Source organism: Mustela lutreola, chromosome 9, assembly GCF_030435805.1.
Source record: "Mustela lutreola isolate mMusLut2 chromosome 9, mMusLut2.pri, whole genome shotgun sequence".
NCBI lineage: Eukaryota > Metazoa > Chordata > Mammalia > Carnivora > Mustelidae > Mustela > Mustela lutreola.
In genome coordinates, this window is record NC_081298.1 from 91,655,417 (window position 1) to 91,677,130 (window position 21,714).

The window sequence follows — 21,714 nt, forward strand, 5'->3', positions numbered from 1 at the left end:
TGGAATTCCGTGTTCATTTAAACATGCTTTTCTGGTTACAGTCAGGAAAAGTAGATTGCTGGGAATTCAATCAGGGATTTGAAAAGTCAGATTTGGAAGGCCCTATGCAGAGAAAAAACAGGCAAAGACCAGCTAGGCTCCTTGAAGTCTTCCACGGGTCCTCTAAGATTAATGGGCCCTGTTGACTGACCCACGGAGGTAAAGGTACCTTTCCTTTCTCCCAGGGCTCCTCTGTCATGACATTATACATTTATGTATAATGTATTGATCGATTTTATAGGGAACGATTAGTTACATCACTGGAAAAAGTGGTTTCTCCATCCTGAGTCTTGGGGAAGGGCTGGCTGTGTTCATGTGTGCCCTAAAGACTTCAAAAACAGATGGTGTCAATAGCAGAAGGAGTTGAGGAGATGGTGGGCTGGAAGAGACAGTAAGCACTGAATAGCTTTTTTGACAGGACTTTCCAAAGCCACAGCCTGCCACCCAATATATACTTATATTTGTAAATATAAGGCCCAGCGTTGGTCCCTTTCCCATTAGAGCCGCCGAACTCCTCTCTTTGCTACCTCCTTGCTGTCCAGCCCGTGTTCTTTCTCTCCTCCCCACACAAGAGGACCCCATCTTGGCACTTACCCAGAATTCCACCCTCAGCACCACAACCAGATGATCCCCGAGTGGGGATGATCTGTAGGACCACTGCTCTGTGGACCTCTCCAGGGCTATGGTCATTAGACAGATGTTTGTAGCATTGGCCTGCGAACTTCACCACCGGGTATGGTATCGTTTTCCTGAGAAAATACCTCTGGGTTCCCAACTACTGACTTAGAAAAAGAAACCTTTAGAACAGAACCAAAGTCTCCCCACATTTACGCATTCTCACAAGTGCCCCGAAGACACGCTTGCTTGGTAGCTAAGGCAAGGACTGCTGTCCCTAGTTTACAGATGAGTTTACCCTTAACCCTCTGTTCAGCCCCATGGATTAAGTGACCTGCCCAAGGACGATGTCTGCTCCTGACTCCCAGCCCTGCCCTTCCCACTCATTACTGCTCTGTGTAGCTGGGTTATAATGAGAAGCATATGGCAGTCCAACTGGAGGAACTGGGTGGATTCCAGGAATTAAAAATCCCTGCATCAGGGTTTCAGTAAATGATACATGGTACATAAGGCAGTCAACAGTACTTAATTGAGGAGCTACTGCTCTGCTGTCAGGTCAGCTTTGGTTGATTGAAAGTTTCAGGGACTCCAACCCCCTGCAGCCCACAGAGATGCTTCAGCCATCTGGGGGGTTAACTGATGGCTACAACTCTAAGGTGCATTCAGGACATCTGAGGAGATGCGCTTCAAGGTCCAATAAATTGTTAATTTGTTCAGATTGAATCCGATGGAAAAAGGAAATTCGATGGGCAGATGGGTTGAAAGAGAGGTAGCTTGTTTTCAGGAATACTTAGGAAGAGGCTTCAAGAAATGAAATTGCAAAATTAGCTCTGAATAAGGAAACAAGGGGTCCATTACAAGAGATCTTGAAAATGCTACTATGATAATTCTAAAAGGCATCATTAAAAAAAAAAATGTCAGGGGCCAGGAATCTCTCTTTCTCTTTCCTTCCTTCTTCCTTCTTTCCTTCCTTCCTTTCTTTTTTCTTTCTTTTCTTCCCTTCCCTTTCCTTTTCTTTCCTCCTTCCTTTCTTTCTCTGTATTGAAGTGGATTTTATGGTTGGTTTTAAATGTTTCTCCAGATAGGTTCCAGGTTTGGAGAGGACTTACTAGACTAGGTAATAGTTGGTGGAACTGCCTACAAATTGGAAGGTTTGGCATGTGGGTCAAAAATAAAAATAAATAAGGCATACGTGTTTTGTTTTGTACTTCTCTCTGGGTCAGCCAAGTAATTAGCTCTCGTTTCCCTAGCTATGGAGACCTGGTAAAACTCAGTGTAAAGCTGAGAATAGAATCCAGGAGTGCTGGAGGAAGGCTCCTGTCCTAAGATAACCTGTAATTATCTTCAAGTGCTAAAGGGCTCCCAGAGGTCCAGAAACAAACTCTGGCACCCTTTAGCAAGACTTGGCTGTCACATAAATGCAAATGGGATTTTCTTTCTGCTAATTTAGAATGTGTGTCTATTTTTGATGTGTGGCCAAGAGACTGGATTTTGCCTTTCCCAGAGATCACTCAGCAACAAAAGACACAGTGGATATTTGGCTATGTCTTGACATGTTTCCCAGACATGCCAGTTTCATACTGAAAAAAAGCCATTAGGTTTCTTTAGTTTGGCTGATTCTTTCATTTATTTGGCATAAATACTTTCTCAATTCCAATCACAAGTGTGTACTCAGTTAAAGATATGGATAACACAGTGTTGATTGCAAGCAATGTTGTGTTCTGGGAGCTGCAAAGAATATGAAAGAAGCAAGAAGCAGTCCCAGACTATTTGCTTTTTAGGTAGAAAGACATTTAGAAGGACTCGAGGCAGCCAAAGCTACGGGGTCCTGGAGGATTTGGGGTAGGGGACAAGTAAAGTCAATTTTAGATCAACAATAAGGAAGAATAATAAGTAATATTTACTGATCTCTTGTCACCTGCTAGGCACTGTGGTTAAATGCTTTGCCTGTATTACCCCATTTAGTCTTTACAACCACAGAAGGTTAGTACAGTCATGATCACCATTGGACACATGAGGAAACTGAGGTTTAGAAAGATCAGCCAAGGTCACTCTAAGTGGTGAAACTCAGCCTCAAACCCAAGCCACTCTGACTCACGATCTACGCACAAAGATGAAAAATATCTAAACATGCAAAAAAACATTGAATCAATCAGGATAGGTTAAGTTATGCTTTGGTAACTAACAATCCCCCCAATCTCAGTGACTAAAAGCACCAAAGGTCTAAACCTTGGTTTATAATCTCTGCCTACACCGCATGTCTGATGGGTGTCAGCAGGGGTTCTGCTCATGGTAGTTGTTTTGGAAGCCAAGCTGGTGGAGATGCCTTCTTAACACCAGCTTCCACCATCACAGCTTCAAGGGAAGAAAATGCCAGAGGGCCTCTCACTGGCGATGAAATGTTCCAGTAGGAATTGATACGCGTCCTTCCACTGACAATCCCTTGGTCAGAACTAGTCACTTAGCCTTAGCATATAGAAAGAGGGTGAAAATTTTCATCTTCCCAGAGACCTAAAAGGAGAGGAAAGCCAGATATAGGTGGGCATTAAAAAAAACTCTACTAAAATTATACACTGCTTTGGCCTGAGTAAGTGAGAAAGGAATAGTCATTGGGAAAGAGCAAAGATACTTGAGACTGATGGGAAAGGGTTGGTTTTGAGCTAGATCTTGTATTTATTCATCCACCTGGGCTTACTGTCAGATGTCAGACATGGTAGTTCAAGTCCTTCCATGAGGCAGTGACTGGCTCCTGCTCTTTTCCTCCCTCCTCATTCCTCCCATATCTTTGTGGGCAGGGAACTAAATTGAGATTAAATAGAAAGCAGAAATGGAGGTTAGACAAGCTATCCTGCCACCTTTGTGTTATGTGAATATCTGAAAACTAAGAATCTCTTTTTCCATGATTTATGGAATATGAGGGAATATAAGAGGCCGGCGAGGGAGATCAGCCCCCAGAGCACTGCAGGAGCTGAGCCAGGAGGATGCCTGAGTATTGAGGGGGCTGATTCGTAGCTCGAATCAAACACCAAATGTGTTTCTCAGTGAGGGTGCTCTTGGCATTGTTGGCGTGAAGTTTTCTCATTGTGGGACGCAGTAGGTTGCTTAGCATTTTTGATCCTTGCTTTGGAAATGCCATTAGTCTCCCTAGTCATTGTGATAACCAATGAGTAAATGCCTCCACATTTACTTCTGAATGCCTTCTATGAGATAGTGCCACCCAGGTTAGGAACCCCTGATTGAAAGATGACAGGGAGGAGTGAGGCATGGCGATGATGTTGATTGACTGTATCTGAGCATTTTGTCTGGAAGAAATGAGAAGGTTTCAGTGATAAGGACCAGTGGAAATTGTAAACCTTAGGAATGAATGGGTTCAACCATTAGTTCTCAACCAAGGGCCAGATCAGAATCTGAGGAGGTCAGGACAAGCACGTCTATTTTGGAAAAGCTTCCTAGGTGATTCTGATGTGGGTCTTCCCCTCTCACAATAAGTGGTAAGATTGAACAGGAAGACAAGGAAAGCTGCCCCATAATGATGGCCTTTCCCTCTTACGGTGAGGATGTAGCTGAGGCAGCAGGCACCTCAGAACTGGGTACCAACCAGAGTCCTTATTTTAAGGCAGTGGTAGGAAAGCCCAACCTGACATGGAGAAGACAGAGCAGAGGGCAGCGGGGCCATGCACTGCCCTCTAGCATTAGGGGGCTCTAACATATGTGCATATATATCAAAACCCTGGTACCTGCTAGGACAGTCCTTTGTTCCCTTTCTGTCAAGACCTCATGAAGGTCTGTCAAGGCCACATGAAATGTGGCCCCGGCGCCTAATGGGAACAAACCAAGGTTCAAGCACAAGGGTTAAGAGAACCAACTTGGGAATCAGTCATCTCTGGCTTTAAACACCAGCTGAGCCTTTTCACCAAGCTTTGTGACCTTGGTGAAAATTACTTAGCCCATCTGAACCTCAGTCTTCTTATCAGTAAGATAGGTATTAACATTTTTGCCTCACAGAAGTGTTGTAAAAATATTAGATTAAAACCTTTCATGAAGTATTTGGTATGTGAGTACCCAGATGAGAGATGGTTATGGTGATGATGCTGGTGGTAGTCCTGGTGGTGGTGGTAATTACCCCTGGAGAAAGGGGGTGTGGTCATCTAAAAAAAGACACCTCTGTAGATTCCAAGCAGAACTGCCTGGTTAAGGGCAGGAAAACAAAAATTCAATGGAGAATTTTCAAACTATGCTGAATTTCTGGAATTACAAAATGCCCAAGGAGTCCCTGGATTTCAAAGATTTCACAGTTTAGTAGAAGAGACAAAAAGCTGGGGAAACAGAGTTTGTGAAATAATTAATTTTGGTTGAGATGAGAGAACCTGAGGAGGCTTCATATAGGAAGTAGCTTTGGATCTGGAACTTGAACATAGAGCAGGATTTTGTGAAGTGACCAAGTGAAAAAAAAAAAAAAAGACATTTCTAGCAAAGGGGTGATGTACAGAAATGCAAAGTGACCCACATTCCCTGTGATATAAGCATGGCAGGGAAAGTGACAGGGAAAGAATCTGGCAAGGGTGGATTTTTTTCATATTAGCAATAGGTTATAAGATTAAAGTTTTCTGCAGAAAAAAATAGCAAACTTATATGTGTGTTTTATCTATATCTCACTTTTTCTTGTAGTAGAAATGAGGAAAAGAATTAATGGAATTGAGAGCTCTTTTGTAGTGAGGAGCTTAGGACCTGATTTGCATGGGATGTGGGAGAGAAAGCGTTGAGAGGTAAGGAATAGATTTCAGAAGGAAAGAGGGCTTGGTGTGGACGTGTTAAGTCTGAACACGTAGGACATTTGGGTGGAGATGCTGAGTAGGCAGCTGGATTTATACACTGGGACCGAGAATAAAGACTTGAGTGGTGTTAGCCCAAGGGTAGTAGTCAAAAATGTGGATATGAATAATAAATAATATTGAGATAATATCATGATAATATCAGGATTTTTTTTAAATGTCAAGAAGAAGTGGAGTTTAATAACAAAGATGGCCAGGGTCCAGGCTTAGAGGAATTACTAACAGGAATGTCTTTGCCAAAGAAACTCCACTAAATAGTGCTGAGAAATTGCCAGAAAAGCCAGCAGAGAACCAGCAAAGCATTGTACCATTGAGGCGAGGAGAGAGAATTTCAGTGGAAGGATGATCCGTTGTTTCTCCCCTAATATCTTCTTCCTTTCTATTTCTAGTCTTAGTGACTGACATCACCATAAACCCAGCCACTTAGACCAAAGACCTGGGAGTCATCCTCTTTCTCATACTGCAAGGCTAGGCAACACTTGTCCCGATGTCTCAACGGTGATCTTCCCACATGACCCCATTCTCGGCCTTGTCAGTGCCTTGTCAGGCCCTTCCCATTTCTCAACCAGTTCACTGAAACAGTCCCTAAGTTGGTCTCCTTACCTACTTCCTTTACCCTTCCCCACACCTTGTCTTCTTGACAGTGGCACCAAATTGATCTTTTTAGACCACAAATCTAATCTTGACAACTCCCCCAAAACTCTTTTAGGATAAAATGTGAACTCCTTAGCAAGGTACTCAAGAGCCTTATTGCTCAGGCCACTGTGTACTCCCCTAGTTTCGTCTCTTACCACACTCCCACACCCCACACCCTTGTAACTTCCAACAAAACGGTATTATGTAGTTCCCTGAATTAACCCATGCACTTTCTTCTCTATAGCTAATGCTCTTCATCACCATTTCCATCTCTCCATAGATGATAGCCTCTTATCCTTTGAGATGACCATTGCTACTTGGCCCCTCCTGTGTCTAGTTGTAGGCTCCCTGTGGTGCAAAGACAATCAAGAACAATCACCTCTCTACATTACATCTTCATTCAAAATCCCTTTCTTTTTCCGATCAACCTTGTAACAACTCGTATTGCATGATAAGCAGCATAGCAGTCAATTATCAAGAGATGGAGAATAATAACCCCTAGTGTTTGTCCTCTGGGGTCTCATTCAGTGGCCTTATCTTATTTTCCTCAAACCCTGATGCTCAACCCTATATAGCTCCAGTGAGTAAATACATGTAGGAGCCACCTGGAACAGAGCTTTCCCAAGATCTTGGTGCCAAAGGATTATGATCAGAATCATAGTCATCCTGCCAACACTTCTCACATACAAGATAATGCAAATACTAAGTTTATGGAAATCACATAGCAAATAAAAGAAAAGTGAGGTATCCTGTAAGTGTAACCACATGCCAGTCAAAATAAAAAAAGGAAATTCAAATGCCATTGGACAGCTGTAATCTGACCACTAATCAATAAATGCATGGCCTGGGACATTACCTGTTTATGCTTCTTGTCCCAGCACAGTTATTAATGGCTTCTTATTTTACTCTTGAAAATGTCTATTTGGATTTTAAATTATATGGCCGTCTTGATTACTGACTGTATAATACCAAGGGGTGCCTGGGTGGCTCAGTGGGTTAAAGCCTCTAACTTCGGCTCAGGTCATGATTCCCAAGGTCCTGGGATCGAGCCCCGCATCGGGCTCTCTGCTCCTCAAGGAGCCTGCTTACCCCTCTCTCTCTGCCTGCCTCTCTGCCTACTTGTGATCTCTCTCTGTCAAATAAATAAATAAAATCTTAACAAAAAAAAAAAAAAAAGACAATATCAAAGAAACCAAAAGGGAGACCATTGAAGGCCAAACCATTGAAACCCCTTGTACACTTTACTCCATTAAAATGGTCAACCTATCAGCACTCCTGATTTCCTTCAAGTGCCCCAATTTTAAGCTTTTCCTGGTATACCCACTCCCAAATTCCTATAACAATTTGTGGAAATTTTCTAATACTTCTCACTCAGCACCTAACACTAAGTTGTAATTGTGCATTTCCTGACCCCTCCATGGGGAGGCAGTGTTGCATAGGTGTTAAGAGCACAGGTTTCCTCATGGGAACAGAGTGTAAGACTAAAAGTGTGGACTCTAGGGCCAGAACGCCTGTGTTCAAATTCCAATTCTATCACTTAACTAGCTGTGTGCCCTTGAGCAAGTTACTTCACCTCTTTGTGAACTCAGTTTTCTCATTTGTAAAAAAAAGGAGATCAGTATTACCACATGGGTGGTTGTGCCCAGAACAGAAACCTATGAGCCCGTAGAAAGAGCTCATGAAGGGCTAGCTACTATCACTAAACGGAGAGGCATGTACAGTGCTCAGCACAATTCCCGCTGCTTAGTAACTACTTAAGAAATACCAAGTGTTGGAATTATTAGTCTTGTAGAAGCAAAAGGACCCACTAGGCATTCAAAAATCAGTTTGTGGAAACAATAATTATTATGTGTCATATATATGCATATTATAAATACATCCAGCAAGAAGAGAACTGAGAAGGGCCATATGCTTCAGCAGAAATAAACGCATTGGTGACTTTTGGAAGTGCACTGTCAGGGCCTCATAAATGATGAAACTAAAATTTAATGAACTGAGGATCTTAGTGGGATCTAAGAAAAAAAGTTTGTTCATGATTTTTTAAAGATTTTATTTATTTATTTATTTGACACAGAGAGAGATCACAAGTAGGCAGAGAGGCAGACAGAGAGAGAGGAGGAAGCAGGCTCCCCGCTGAGCAGAGAGCCCAATGTGGGACTCGATCCCAGCACCCTGAAATCATGGCCTGAGCCAAAGGCAGAGGCTTAAGCCACTGAGCCACCCAAATGCCCTGTTTATGACTTCTGAAAAGGAAACTGAACATACACAGCTTCTCCTTCACCCACTATCCCCACTATCATCTACAACTGCTCCACCCTCCCCCAAAAGAGAAAATCTTAAGGAGGCATCTGGGGGAAACCTGCATCAGGTCCAAATAAAAGGCCATTGACATTGACATGTAGCACACTTGTAAGAAATTCCACTAGAAACAAAACAGATGGACTGAATTTGAAGGAGGTCAGCCAGGATCTACTTTCAACACTGTTGCCAAGTTGTAGAAAGTATGTAGAAGAAGATTTGGAAGGAGCCCCAAGAACAGTCCCAAATCTGGAAGTAAGTTTGGAGTGAAGAGTGGGACATACGAGGGATGAGAACCATCTCCTTGGAGCCCTTCTGCATTGTGCAGAAGCAGCTGTACTGGATAATCAGGGGGCAAGAAACCCCAAAAGAGAGCTCATGAACACTGGGCATCTTCATGACAATAGTTCTGTCCAGCTTTGCTGAGTCCTCCCCATAGATGCTGGGCCTCCAGGGAAAAGGCAGATTCTGTCTTTGATTCTGTGGATGTGGTAGGGATCAGAAAAGATGTCAGGTACAACAAAATAGGAACCTGAAGTAGAGACCAGGCCAAAAACCCCTACAAATGGCAAGATGGAATGGATCCAGCCATGTCCAAAACACACACACACACATACACACACACACACCTAGCAAGGATGATATTCATCCATGGGAGATGATGAGGGTCTATTTCATTCCCTTCTCTCCTCTAAGTGATGGAACAATAACATAAGCTTACTTTAGCCATTAAAACCAACTCTTTTCTCCCTGATTGAGTTCTTAGAGAAGTTTATGAGATGAGAAAACAAACAAACAAAAAAACCCACCAAAAAAACTATTTGGGAAGCAAATACCAGACCCAGTTACACCTTCCCACATTCAAGGATGACAACAGGGCTTATAACATTTCAGCAACTTAAAGAAGGGATTAAACAACATTCCCAAGGTGGAAGAGAAACATATATATGAAAGAATTTTCTAAGCAGAGGAGGTCAGTTTTAACATCATATGTTTTATAATTTCCGTGACATTAAATAAAATAAGAAGTTTGCAAAATAGATAAAATATGGATGAGAAGACAAGGAACCCAGAATAGTTAACAAAGTATGAAATAATAAGGAAAGACCTGAAGTCACATTAGAAGCAGTAAAGAGCGGAACTGACAATGCAGAAAATGAAATAAATGATGAAGGCTTATTTGAGAAATTCTTCAAATTTGAATAGGGAAATGACTTGGGTAAAGTGATGAGAGAGAAGATGATAGTGAATGACAAAAATAGCTATCCAATACACCAGATAATTTCATTTGCTAAAGAATAGTCTAGAAGAAACATTCAAAGAGTGAATAGAACTTTCCTGATTTAAGAAAAACCTGAAAATGAAGACTGAATAGGCTTATCAAGTACGAATCAAAATTAGTTAAGTAGAAGAGATGAAATCTTAGGCATTCCTGTGATCATTTTTAATCTCAAAGACAAAAGAAGAATTTTATGAATGGAAAAGACACAGGTGACCTACCAAGACTTTGCAACATTAAATGGTGGAGAATTTTGATGGATAAGTTTATCACCTAAAATGTTATATTTAGCAAATATGTCACTTACATGTGAAAAAAAAATAGAAAAAAAAATTTTCAAATAGATATGGATTCTCCTAAAAAAGAGAGTAGGAATAATTTTCAAGAAATTGCCAAAAAAGTGAATCAAGATTCTTTACAAAAAAATCATTAGATGTAGTAGTTATCAATGAAGGGAAGGAGCGATGACCATTGAAGCCACTTAAGCAAATGTATGTCTAATAAGTATTATCAGTAAACTTTCAGATCATAATGCTTCAAGAAACCAGAGCATCCTATTGTGAGAAAGGAACAAGCTGAAAATAAGACGTTTTTGCAGAGAAAATATTCTATTTCTGACTTTTCAAATCCACTGGAAACAATGTCCACCATACTGAATATTTCAGAAAGTAAATTCAATTCATCAAAAGACACTTTAAGAAACTTTTCCCCTGGGGTGGCTCAGTGGGTTAAGCCTCTGCCTTCGGCTCAGGTCATGATCTCAGGGTCCTGGGATCGAGCCCCGCATCGGGCTCTCTGCTCAGCGGGGAGCCTGCCTCCCCCTTCTCTCTGCCTGCCTCTCTGCCTACTTGTGATCTCTGTCAAATAAATAAATAAAGTCTTTAAAAAAAAAAAAAAAGAATAAGAAAGAAACTTTTCCCAGAACCCAAGCAGAAAGAATACAGAGATGAAAGTGCTGAGATAAGAGATATGTTATACAAAGTCCAGGAACAAGGTATACACATACACATACATATGCACAATAAAAAATATATGTACTATACAAAAACAATATACAATATATTTACAAGAAAAATTCTAGGAAAAGAAGAGAACATTTGGAGGACCTACCAAATACTCAACCTAGATGATTTTTTTGAAGCATTCACCAAATACACGACCTTAGATAAATTCTTAAAATAAAAGACTAAATAGAATGTCTACATTCTTCCAAAAAAAGAAAAAAAAATAGTAAGTTTCCTTTCCCCCTGCAAAAAAAGAAAAACAAGACTCAGATTGACAGACTTATTTTCTTTTTAGTCTACAATATTAAATGCTCAAAAAAACCTCAATAATTATAGAGTCCTGAGTGAAATGTGATATTTAAATTCCATAACTAGGCTTTCTCAGACATACAAAAAATTCAAAATATATGCCGTCCACATGCCCTTACTGAAGAAAATCACTTCAAAATATTGAAGAGAAAGTGAAAACTGTTAATTTCTTAAACAGGATTAAAAAAATTTGCTCATACTACATTCATATTTTTTTTTAAAAGGGTCCCTGGGTGGCTCAGTGGGTTAAAGCCTCTGCATTCGCCTCAGGTCATGATCCCAGGGTCCTGGGATTGAGCCCCGCATCTGGCTTTCTGCTCAGCAGGAAGCCTGCTTCTCTTCCTCTCTCTCTCTCTCTCTCTCTCTGCCTGCCTCTCTGTCTACTTGTGATCTCTGGTGGTCAAAAAAAAAAAAAAAAGTGGTCTGCTTTTTGCTCCCAAACTCTTCTTCTTCCTTCCAAGTCTACCTAGTGGGTAATAGAAAGCATGGAAATCTCTAAAATTTCAACCATAGTGATAATAAGAGTCTAATAATGGTGATGTTTAAAAAAAAATTCCTTTAAGTGAAATGCTGGATCTTTCCAATTTTGCCCTTCCCCAGCGGAATCTGGATATTTAAGAGGGGCTAATTTCCTTTTGTGGTTAGGTCCTTTGGTTTTGGACCAGTTGGTTTTGTGGCAAGTTCTATCACAGAACAGAAAATTTCAGTCTTATACTCTTCCAGAAAACAGAACAAGAAGAAAAGAGTCTTCCAGTTTATTTTAGGAAGCTAGCATATGTCTGATACCAATACCTACTGAAGAGGACATGTTCACATGCAAAAATTCTGACCAGATTGAATAAAAACTTTAAATCCCAAATCAAATATCCTTAAAATAAATTTCACAGTGTAAAATCATAATATACCAAGACCAAGTAAAATTTATCTTGGAAATGCAAGAGTGCGTCAATATTTAGGAAATGTATTAAGATAACCCTCATCTATTCTTGACCACCAAAGTTGAAAACCAAATTATTTTCTTAGCAGAATCTGAAAAGACATCTCTGTGAACACTTAAGCATTCAAAGGACAGAGAGCGTATGAATAATAATTAATGAGGTTTAAGGAAGGCACATGATGTGATGAGCACTGCGTGTTAGATGCAACTGATAAATTATTGAACCCAACATCTGAAACTAATGAGGTACTATATGTTGGTTAATTGAATTTAAATAAAAAATAAAATACTAAAATAATTAATGAGGTTGTTCTAATATATTTTGAATTCCATACCCCACAGAGAATAAACTTTCCTTCCAAAGACCCATGAAATATTTATCAAGTCACAAAAAATGCCTCCATATATATATCCCAAGGCACATTTTTTCCACTCCACATGAGCCATAAATAACAAGAAATGAATAGCGAAAGCACCCTAAAACTTCAGCTACCAGGAAAAAATATGTAGATTTTTATTGTCTTGTAATGAGGAAAACTGAAAGAAAGTCGCTGTCTAGGACAGAGATTGGCAAACTGTGGCCTGCAGACTGTTTCTGTAAATAAAATTGTACTGTCGCATCACCACACTTAACATTATTTATGTCCTATCAACGGACCCTTTTGTGTCACCAGGGCAGAGTTGAACAGTTGCCATGGGGCCCATCTAGCCCCCAGAGCATAAAATATTTACTGTCTGGCCCTCTAAAGAGAGTTTGCGCACCCCTGCATTAAGAAAACATTTGCACCCCAATAGAAAACAGACAGGGTATTGATAGCGCAGGGTCAGCTGCAGGGACATGGGACCTGTGCGGTCACCCAGGAGCCCACACTTAACAAAGGTTTAAAGCGCTGCTGTCGCCATCTTGAAAGTCTTAATAATTTTTGAAGAAGAGGCTCTCCTTTTCATTTTGCACTAGGTTCTGCAAATGATGTGGTTGGTCCTAATGGATACTAAGTGTTTTAAAAAAACAAAAATGGACAATAAATATGAAAAAAAAATCTGTGGCTTATAATTAAATACAGCCACATGAAAATTATAATGGGGATCCATTTTCATTTATAAAGCTTACAGATATTTCAGAAAGAGATAATCCCAAGTGTCAGTGAAGGTAAGAAAAGGAGCACTTCAGATCTTAGGGCTGGGATTGAATAATTAAGGTGGGAAAGGGGTTGCCGTGGCCACTGTGTCCTGAGGGCTCACTGTGTTCCAACTGGGATGCTTGACACCTGAGGAACATTAGTTTGAATCCTTGAAACAATCCTTAGGAGATAGATACTATTATCCTCATTGTATAAAGGAGGAAACTGATGTGTAAGAAAACAAAATGTCTTATTCAAATGTCACACTCATAACTGGAAGAACAGGAGTTTGAACTCAACAAGTCGGTGCTCATAACTGCTGATCTGAACCCCGAAGAGGAAATTTTTCCATATTTCTGCATAAAGATAACAGTAATTACAAATATATGTGTCTCAGGGTAGAAAAACCCCCATTTTCACTCTCCTTGGATATATAGAAAATAATTTAAAGCTGCTTTGCTTATCCAAGAAAGACCTTCTTGCTGGATGCAGGTATAGTGAGGAGAGGAAACTTTTATCCAAACTGCAAATCTTAACCCAGTGCAAAAATTTAAATATTAGGTAAATTTAAGTTTGAGATTTTGTCCCTCCCCACCCCCTACTTCTCCCACTCACATGGCTTATTGTGCCCATACACACAATACACATGAGGGGGCCGCTGACTTTCTGGGCAGTCACAGTATTGACCAGACCCTTGTCTGGTCATGGTCATCTAGAGGTCACCCACAGATCACATTGGTGGCTTTGGCTGGTAACCTGGGGATCTCACGTATCACATCCCACATAGTGATGGGAAATACCTCTTGGACTAACCAATTTCTGTTCTCTTAACAACTACAGCTTTGTGTTGAATCTGCACCAGACATGCCAATAGTTGATATCAGATCATATTTTAGATTTTACCTGGTGTGCGTGTGCTGGAAAAAGGAAAATTAGTAGAGGTTAAAGGAGTGGAATACATAGTTTGCTATAATATCCTTTTGATCTGCTCCAAAAGAAAAAATACAGTTTATATCCTTGTATATTATTTGCATATAATTGACCTAGTGTTTCACGTAGTATTACTTTGTTACAGCACGTAACAGATCCTAATATTTCTGTTCCCTTCTAATTCATTTGGTTTTTAATGTTGGCAACATCCAACCAAAATGATTTCCCAAATCACTAATAGATTGCATCCTACAGCTTGAAAGTCATTGTTTTTATAGCCATTAGTCAGGTCGACTAAATGGAAAATTCCTCACAAGTCAGTAGGGTGGGACTGGGAATCCTGGGCTGGGGTCTCACAACACAGACAGGAGTTCCCACTCTCAAAGTGCAGTGCTCAATGGCTTGGTTTGGGTCTCAACTGGTGTCTTAAGCTGGAAGAGAAACAAGAGTCTAGGTCAAGTTTTTTATGCTTGACGGAGTCTTGGCCATGACCCTGACCGGTAATAGGTGGATAAGGGCTAAGGCCAGGGCTGGATTTAGGGCTCCTGCCAATTCAAGTGCAATGTGAGGTTAGGAAGAATGAGAGGAAGGCCAAGAAAGAAGCTAGGGAGCAGAGGGAGGAGGCAAATGAATGCTGGGCCTTTGACGGACAAGCTAATTGCTTGTCCCACTTCGTGGCGCCTGAGGCTGCGCACCCTTCCAGGATTAGCTAGGGACCTGGGTGGGTCACTTAGGACATCAGTGACTTCAGCTGGGTGGGGCTAAGGAAAAGTGGGACTGACAGTTTTATAATTTCCATCGTTAAAGCAACTCTCTCTTCCAGGATTAAAAGACTCGTGGGTGATGGTTCCAAACACAAGCTCTGTTTTCCCTCTCGTCTTGTTCTAACCCATGTGCAAAAGAAGGGGGGACAATTTAAACTCAATTTGGCTCACTCGATTCTTTCTGACTCTGGTTGTGTGTGTGGCTAATGGAAAGAGCCTGTGTTTTCTAAGGAGCTTAACCACAGGGAGTTTGGAAACTCACATAAGCACAAAAGAATGTATTTCAGAAAACAAATCAGAATGAGAGTCAGAGTTTTTATTTTGCTCCTACTCTTTGCATATTGGACCTTTGGAAGTAATTAAGCAGTAATCTGAGGGCACTGCTAGGTTCTGTGCAAAATCCCTCGCTGGGAACTCACAGTGAATGCAATGCCACAAAAATTTATTGACTTCTGACTGTGTTTCAAACACTGGAGAGGTCATAGAAAAACAAAAATAAGTAAGAAACTTTGGAGCTGTCCCCACCAGTTCCCTTCTTGTGGAGATAGTAGTGAGAACTGGTGGCTTTGCCATCCCATGATCTGGGCAACCCTTCTCAAAGCCAAGTCGGAAGGTTGTGTGAGGTGGCATTGACTCTGATTTTGAGTAGACGAGGTATACTGAATAGACCTTCAAGCACAGAACTCCATAGGACTGTGTTCAAGCAGATTCCTGGAGGCCACTTTTTGCTGAGACTTATACCTCTGGAACCAAGGCTCAAAATCCCAGGAAGGAACATGAATCCTCCACACTGGACTGATACCACCTAGATCATGGAGATCTTCAGGGGTTAGAATTGCATTTGAGTTAAGATTTAATTGAGTCCAGTATCAGAGACCTTTCAGATATCTGCTGATTTTCTAGAACATGGGCATTTCAGCTCTCCAACTATAGTTTGCCTAGCAACTATGTCTTAAAAGAAGTTAAAAAACAAAAACAAAACAAAACAAAACAAACAAACAAGCAAGCAAAAAAACAGAGTTCAATAGAACTATTCCAAGTGCTACATATATCTGGACTAAGAAGTTTTTGTGTCTGCCTTAGAGCTTTGGTAACAATGGCTGAGTGAGCCATTACTGTCTGAAGACAACATCAGGACTCCATTATTAGGATTTTAAGATCATTAACTCTTGGGGCACCTGGGTGGCTCAGTGGGTTGAGCCTCTGCCTTTGGCTCAGGTCATCATCCTGGGGTCCTGGGATCAAGCCCCGCATCACTTCCTCCTCTCTCTCTCTGCCTACTTGTGATCTCTGTCAAATAAATAAATCAATTCTTTTTTTAAAAAAAAAAAAAGATCGTTAACTCTTAAACAGGTTGGCATGAGAAATGAGATGTTTTATGTATTGTAGGGTGGTAAGAACTAGAATTGAATCCACTTTCTGCCACTTACCCATCCAATACCCTACTTCTCCTGGTTGTGATAGAGAATCCTCTTAGGTTTTCAGGGTTGAAAAGAAGACACTGGTCCAAACATGGACATACCACCTTGGGTTGATTATTCTAGGAGCAACTACAAGGGCAGATTCCAAGCCAGAAAATCGGTTTTTGATGCAAAGTGCAGGCAAGACATGCATGTCTTAATAGAAAGTCCAAATTGAGCCAGAGACCCAACATATCTATCCCTGTGGGAGAAGGACAGATGTTTGAGTGAGGTCACAGTAGATAGTTTCTGAGGCCTCCTGGTTGACATATTTAGAGTTAAGGGTTCTGAAGTCTCGCTGTGGCCAGTGGGCGGTAATAAGGCAGAGGAGCAGGACTGTGGCACCAGGCAAGTAAGCCTTTTGCTCCTGCAGATTTGGGTTAATGAACTTCCATGTTAAAACCATAAGCAACTGACATGGGGCTCTTTCCTTTCCTAGGGCATAGTTTGATCTTGGGATGGGACAGAGTGTGTGTTTGTGGGTTAAGGAGACTCAACAATAAGGACTAGAAGGATTCCTATTTTCCTCTGCTCTTTTGGTAAGTTAGGCCCCTTGGGATCCCATGGTAATCCAGAGAAGACAAAACCAGTTTGGTTTCCAGAATCTTAGAGGGTTATATTTACCCTCAATGCTTAAGGGAAAAGACTATGTGCTTCTCAAGTGTGTCCCAAAAAGGGTATGTTTTGGTCAAGGCTCACATAATTGTGTAAAGAATGATCATGTATAAATATGAAACCACAGACCTCAACAGTCTCAGGGCAATTATTAGCCAAGTTAGAATAGGAGAAGCAAGACTGTCAATATCTCCTTACCTCCTTACCTCCAGTTTTGTCTTAGGGTTATTGCTTTATTTTCTTCTTGAAAAAATACAGTGCTTGCCCATCAACAAGAAGGTTTCCAGATAGATGCAGACTTTTCTTAACACCTGAGGGTATTTCTTGGATCTTTCTCTGTACCTAGCATCAACAAATCACATGAATTTCACCAAATTGTGTACATTTTACATGCCAGTCACATAGAAAAATAGTGAAAATGAAGTGTTTTGTGACAGTGTGATAGTGGGAATTATTATTGAATCACCCTGTTTAAGTAAGGAATGCAAATTGATTTGTGGCTGTTCGGTAAGGCCAATCCTTGAGAACAAAGAAATGGTAACCCGAGGATTTATACCAGACCTCTGCTCCTTAGGCAGATAGCCAAGAATAGTTCCTCAATTCTGGTTCAAGTCTCTATTTTACCACACTTTGCCTCCTCCCCTCCCAGGACAATTCCCACACTGCAGGACTTCTCTACTAATGAGAAAATCAAACTTGGGATGAAGGAGATGTGGGGATGCCTCTCCAATCATTAAGCATCTCACATTACCCCTCAAATAGTACTTGTGCTAGTCACAGCTATGTGTAGAAGAATATAACTCAACCATTCTCTTACACCATACACAAAGATAAACTCGAAATGGATAAAAGACCTCAACGTGAAGCAGAAATCTATCAAAATCCTAGAGGAGAACATAGTCAATAACCTCTTCGGCATTGGAACAGCAACTTCTTTCAAGATATGTCTCCAAAGGCAAAGGAAACAAGAGCAAAAATGAACTTTCAGGACTTCATCAAGATCAAAAGCTTCTGCACAGCAAAGGAAACAGTCAACAAAACAACGAGGCAACCCACAGAATAGGAGAAAGTATTCGCAAATGACACTACAGACAAAGGGCTGATATCCGAGATCTACAAAGAACTCCTCAAACTCAACACACACAAAACAGATAATCACATCAAAAAGTGGGCAGAAGACATGAACAGACACTTCCTCAAAGAAAACATACAAATGGCTAAGAGACACATGGTCATGTGGACCAAAACACAACATTGAATTTCAGAAGAGGGAGCAGATGACCAGCACTCAAGGAAAGCTCCTGATTCCAGCAGATAGGAGTTGCAGAATTCTAGATTGGACTACAGCTCATCAATCATGTGGTGCCTTTTCTGAGGCACTTACATAGCATTGGACCTGCACCAGAGTCCCTAGGGCCAGACCATCTACCCCATGGCTGGAGGAAAACAGGCAGGACTAGTCTTTGGAATTTGAAGTATACAACTGGATCCTGTCCAGAAGGATGGCTGGGATTCTAAAGAAAGAGGATTTCCAAAGGTTAAAAGCCCAGGACTAGTAATATTCAGTTCTGGTGAGCTCTTGGGACACTCCCAGCTGCCATTAGGTTTTATTGTTGATGATTTGGTAGTCCCATTTACCAAGGAGCTGGGCTGCAGAGTCATTGACCCATCTGGAAAGGCTCCTCAGGTTCATGTAGGGTCATAGGAATTGGCTGGAGCTGTCTGAGTACCAAACCCAGAATGTTTATCCAAACGAGGGCGGAAGAGCTGGTGTCCAGCTGGCAAAAGATCAAGAGGCTTCCTTGAGCAATAGAGGCTTCTTTCCATGTCTTCTTTCCTCCATTGAACAAACTGGTTGGTGCTGGAGAGGCAAATATTCTTAAATCCCTCGTGGGGGGAACATGAAGAAGAGGTGATTGCCACCCAGCATCTGAGGATAATGACTGAGAGATGTACACAGTGCCCTGAGAGTGTGGGACAGGGACAATGAGCCCCATCTATGTTGGTCAATGCAGAGAACTACATTGAGTCTTGAAGAATGAGTAGGAGTTTGCCAGTGTAGACACAGAGTATCCCAAGTGGCTGGAATATGTATAAAGGCTGAGGCCAATGGAAAAGTTCTATTGGAAAAGGTTTATTTTTTAAGAGGAGGGGGTCTCTGTCCCCCTCCTTACCTGAACCCCTGGATTCCTTTCCCTATCTACCCAGTCTCCTCACCCCCTACTTTCCTCACCCCCTACTCTGCAGAGCTATATGCTGCTGCCACAGGAAATTGCTTGTTCTTCTCCAATCATTTAAATATGTATTTCTGCATTTACTAGAATAGTTCAGTGTTTTTCAAATGCTGATTTACTGTCCTTAAGGGGATTACCTGTTCTGATCCTTGGTCTATTTTTCTATTGTTTGCCTTTTTAATATTTACTTGTACCAATTATTTACATATCCTGGACACAAATTTTTTGCCTTTTTTATTTGTTGCAGACATCTTCATTCACTCTTTCTTGTCTTTGAACCTGTTCATGGCATCTTTTTGTCATTCAGAATTGTAGATGCTTCAGGCAGTCAAAATTATCCTTTTCATAAAAAACAACTCCTACTTTCTGTACCCAGCTAAAAAAAACCCTTCACTAACCTGAGGACATAAACGTCTCCTATAATTTGCCCAACAGATTCAAAGTTTTGTCTTTCGCATTAGGTTTTAAGACATCTAGTTTACATTTGGTATGAGTTAGTGATCTAATTGGCTTTTTCCAACTAGAAATCTATTGTCAGAGCATCATTTATTAAAGAGTTAGTTCTGTCTCCTCAGTTTGAATCACTTTTTTCATTGACTAGCAAGACCCTATCTAGATTGAGGTTTGGGTTCTCTATTCTACCTCATTTTTATTATGTATCATGCATATGGAGTCATTATATCTGATAAGGCAAGTTTTCCAGCTTTGTTATTCTTTTTCATGATTGCCTTGATTACTTTGAGACCTTTAATCTTCATTTCATTTTTAAAGTCAGCTTTTGAGTTTTACAAAACATTCTTTCAGATTTTTTTCCTAGAGTTGAAGTTATAGATTAAGTTGGGGAAAGTGAGATAGCCTTATGATACAGAGTTTTCACTGTATGATTGTAACTTACTGTGTCACTTTTGTTCAGGTCAGGCAGATCTCATTTCTGGGTGTGGGGCAGAGAGGAATGAATTCTCCTTATAGAGATGAAATACACTTAATCAGAATGAGAATTCTTGGGATATTGTACATGGAAAAGAAGGCACAAAATCTATTGCACAGATTCATCTTAAATATCTATAAACAATCTGAAACAGAAAAAAAGCAACAAACAACTCCTTAGAAGTTAAAATTAAGGTAAATGAGTGCATAAAAAATAAAAATAACTGATACCAGTGGAAACTGTATAAAATGTCAGAGTAGAAGGAGCAAACTTCTAACCTCAACAACAATTAGAATGACAGGCAGAAATGCAGAGTTCACCTGACACAGACCCTCAAAGTAAAAAGGAAAGAGGCATCACAGCTACACAGAAAAATGGGTTAGAATAGAAAAACCTACCATGAAGTCACTGCAACAGCTTGAGTAGAAGCACTATCAGAAATATTTAGAAGCTGAACTGAAACAGTAGGAAATGGTATCAGTAAAATGGAAGTCAATTTGGGGAAATAAGGAAACCCCCTTCCAAATCTAAAATTCTGTAATTCCATATGTCCTAGACAAAGTTTCCCTCTTTTTTAGGGAGAAGATTCCTTTTTATTTTTTTTTTTTATTTTTTTTTATTTTTATTTTTTTTTAAGATTTTATTTATTTATTTGACAGAGAGAAATTACAAGTACACTGAGAGGCAGGCAGAGAGAGAGAGAAGGAAGCAGGCTCCTTGCTGAGCAGAGAGCCCGATGCGGGACTCGATCCCAGGACCCTGAGATCATGACCTGAGCCGAAGGCAGCGGCTTAACCCACTGAGCCACCCAGGTGCCCCAGAAGATTCCTTTTTAATATAATCATACAGTTTTTCTTTTTTCATTTATTAGTAAGACTAGCTACATTCGATTTTCTTAAATGGTGAACTATTACAATACATTCCTGAAATGAACTCCACCTATTAATTAATTATTATTCTTTTAGATTCCTGCTGGATTTATTTTGCTATTTTATTTAGTGGACTCATTTTGCATCTATATTTATGTATGAAGTTTTACTCTTTTTGAGGAGGGGGATTTGTTGATCTTTGTGTGCTCAAGCACCTAGTTTACACTAATTTCATTTAAATAAATTAGAATCGTTTTTCCTTCCTCAATCAGTGAATAATTTAAATAGCACAAGCATAGTGTTTTTTTTAAAGATTTGAAACTGACCTGTGAATCTGGGTCCAGGGATATGTGTGTGTGTGTGTGCACATGCGCGCGTGTGTGTGTGTGCGCACGCACACATGCATTAGTGTGTGGAATAGGGGTGGAAGGAGTAGAAGGTGGAGTGAAGGGAAGTTCTTTAACAAAAATTAGTCTGAACACTTTTTCAAATAATTTCCAAAGTTACAGAAGTTTCTGATAATGAGCCCAGTTAATGGGTAGGTTGAATGTGAAATAATAGAACATGAAGAGAAATGAGGCAAGGTAAAGAAAAGTGAATACCTGATTAAGTAACATTTACTTTTGTTTTCCTAGATCAGGAAGTGTGCTGCACCACTGGAATGAAATCTATTACTTTGTGGAACAGTTGGCTCATAAATTCATCAGGTGAGAAAGAATGTATAGTGCACTGCTGTGAGTAAAACTAGCCTATGTTTGCTATTCTACTAATTTCTAGCTACTTTGGGCATGCTTTTTGACAAAGGTAGACTCTCAGATCTTGGACCAGAGACCTTACTTTGTTT

General features: G+C 40.4%; 1 protein-coding gene across 2 annotated transcripts in view; it reads left to right on the top strand.

Moving 5' to 3' along the window:
* ANTXR1 (ANTXR cell adhesion molecule 1) overlaps positions 1–21,714 on the top strand; it is a 220,999-nt gene that overhangs the window by 12,086 nt on the left and 187,199 nt on the right. For both annotated transcript variants that reach the window (XM_059187868.1, XM_059187867.1), the window contains exon 2: positions 21,506–21,577. Coding sequence is in view for 1 of the 2 variants with exons in the window: in XM_059187867.1 (XP_059043850.1) it covers positions 21,506–21,577 (72 nt within the window). In the remaining variant the exon portion in view is untranslated. The remainder of the gene's footprint in view (positions 1–21,505; positions 21,578–21,714) is intronic.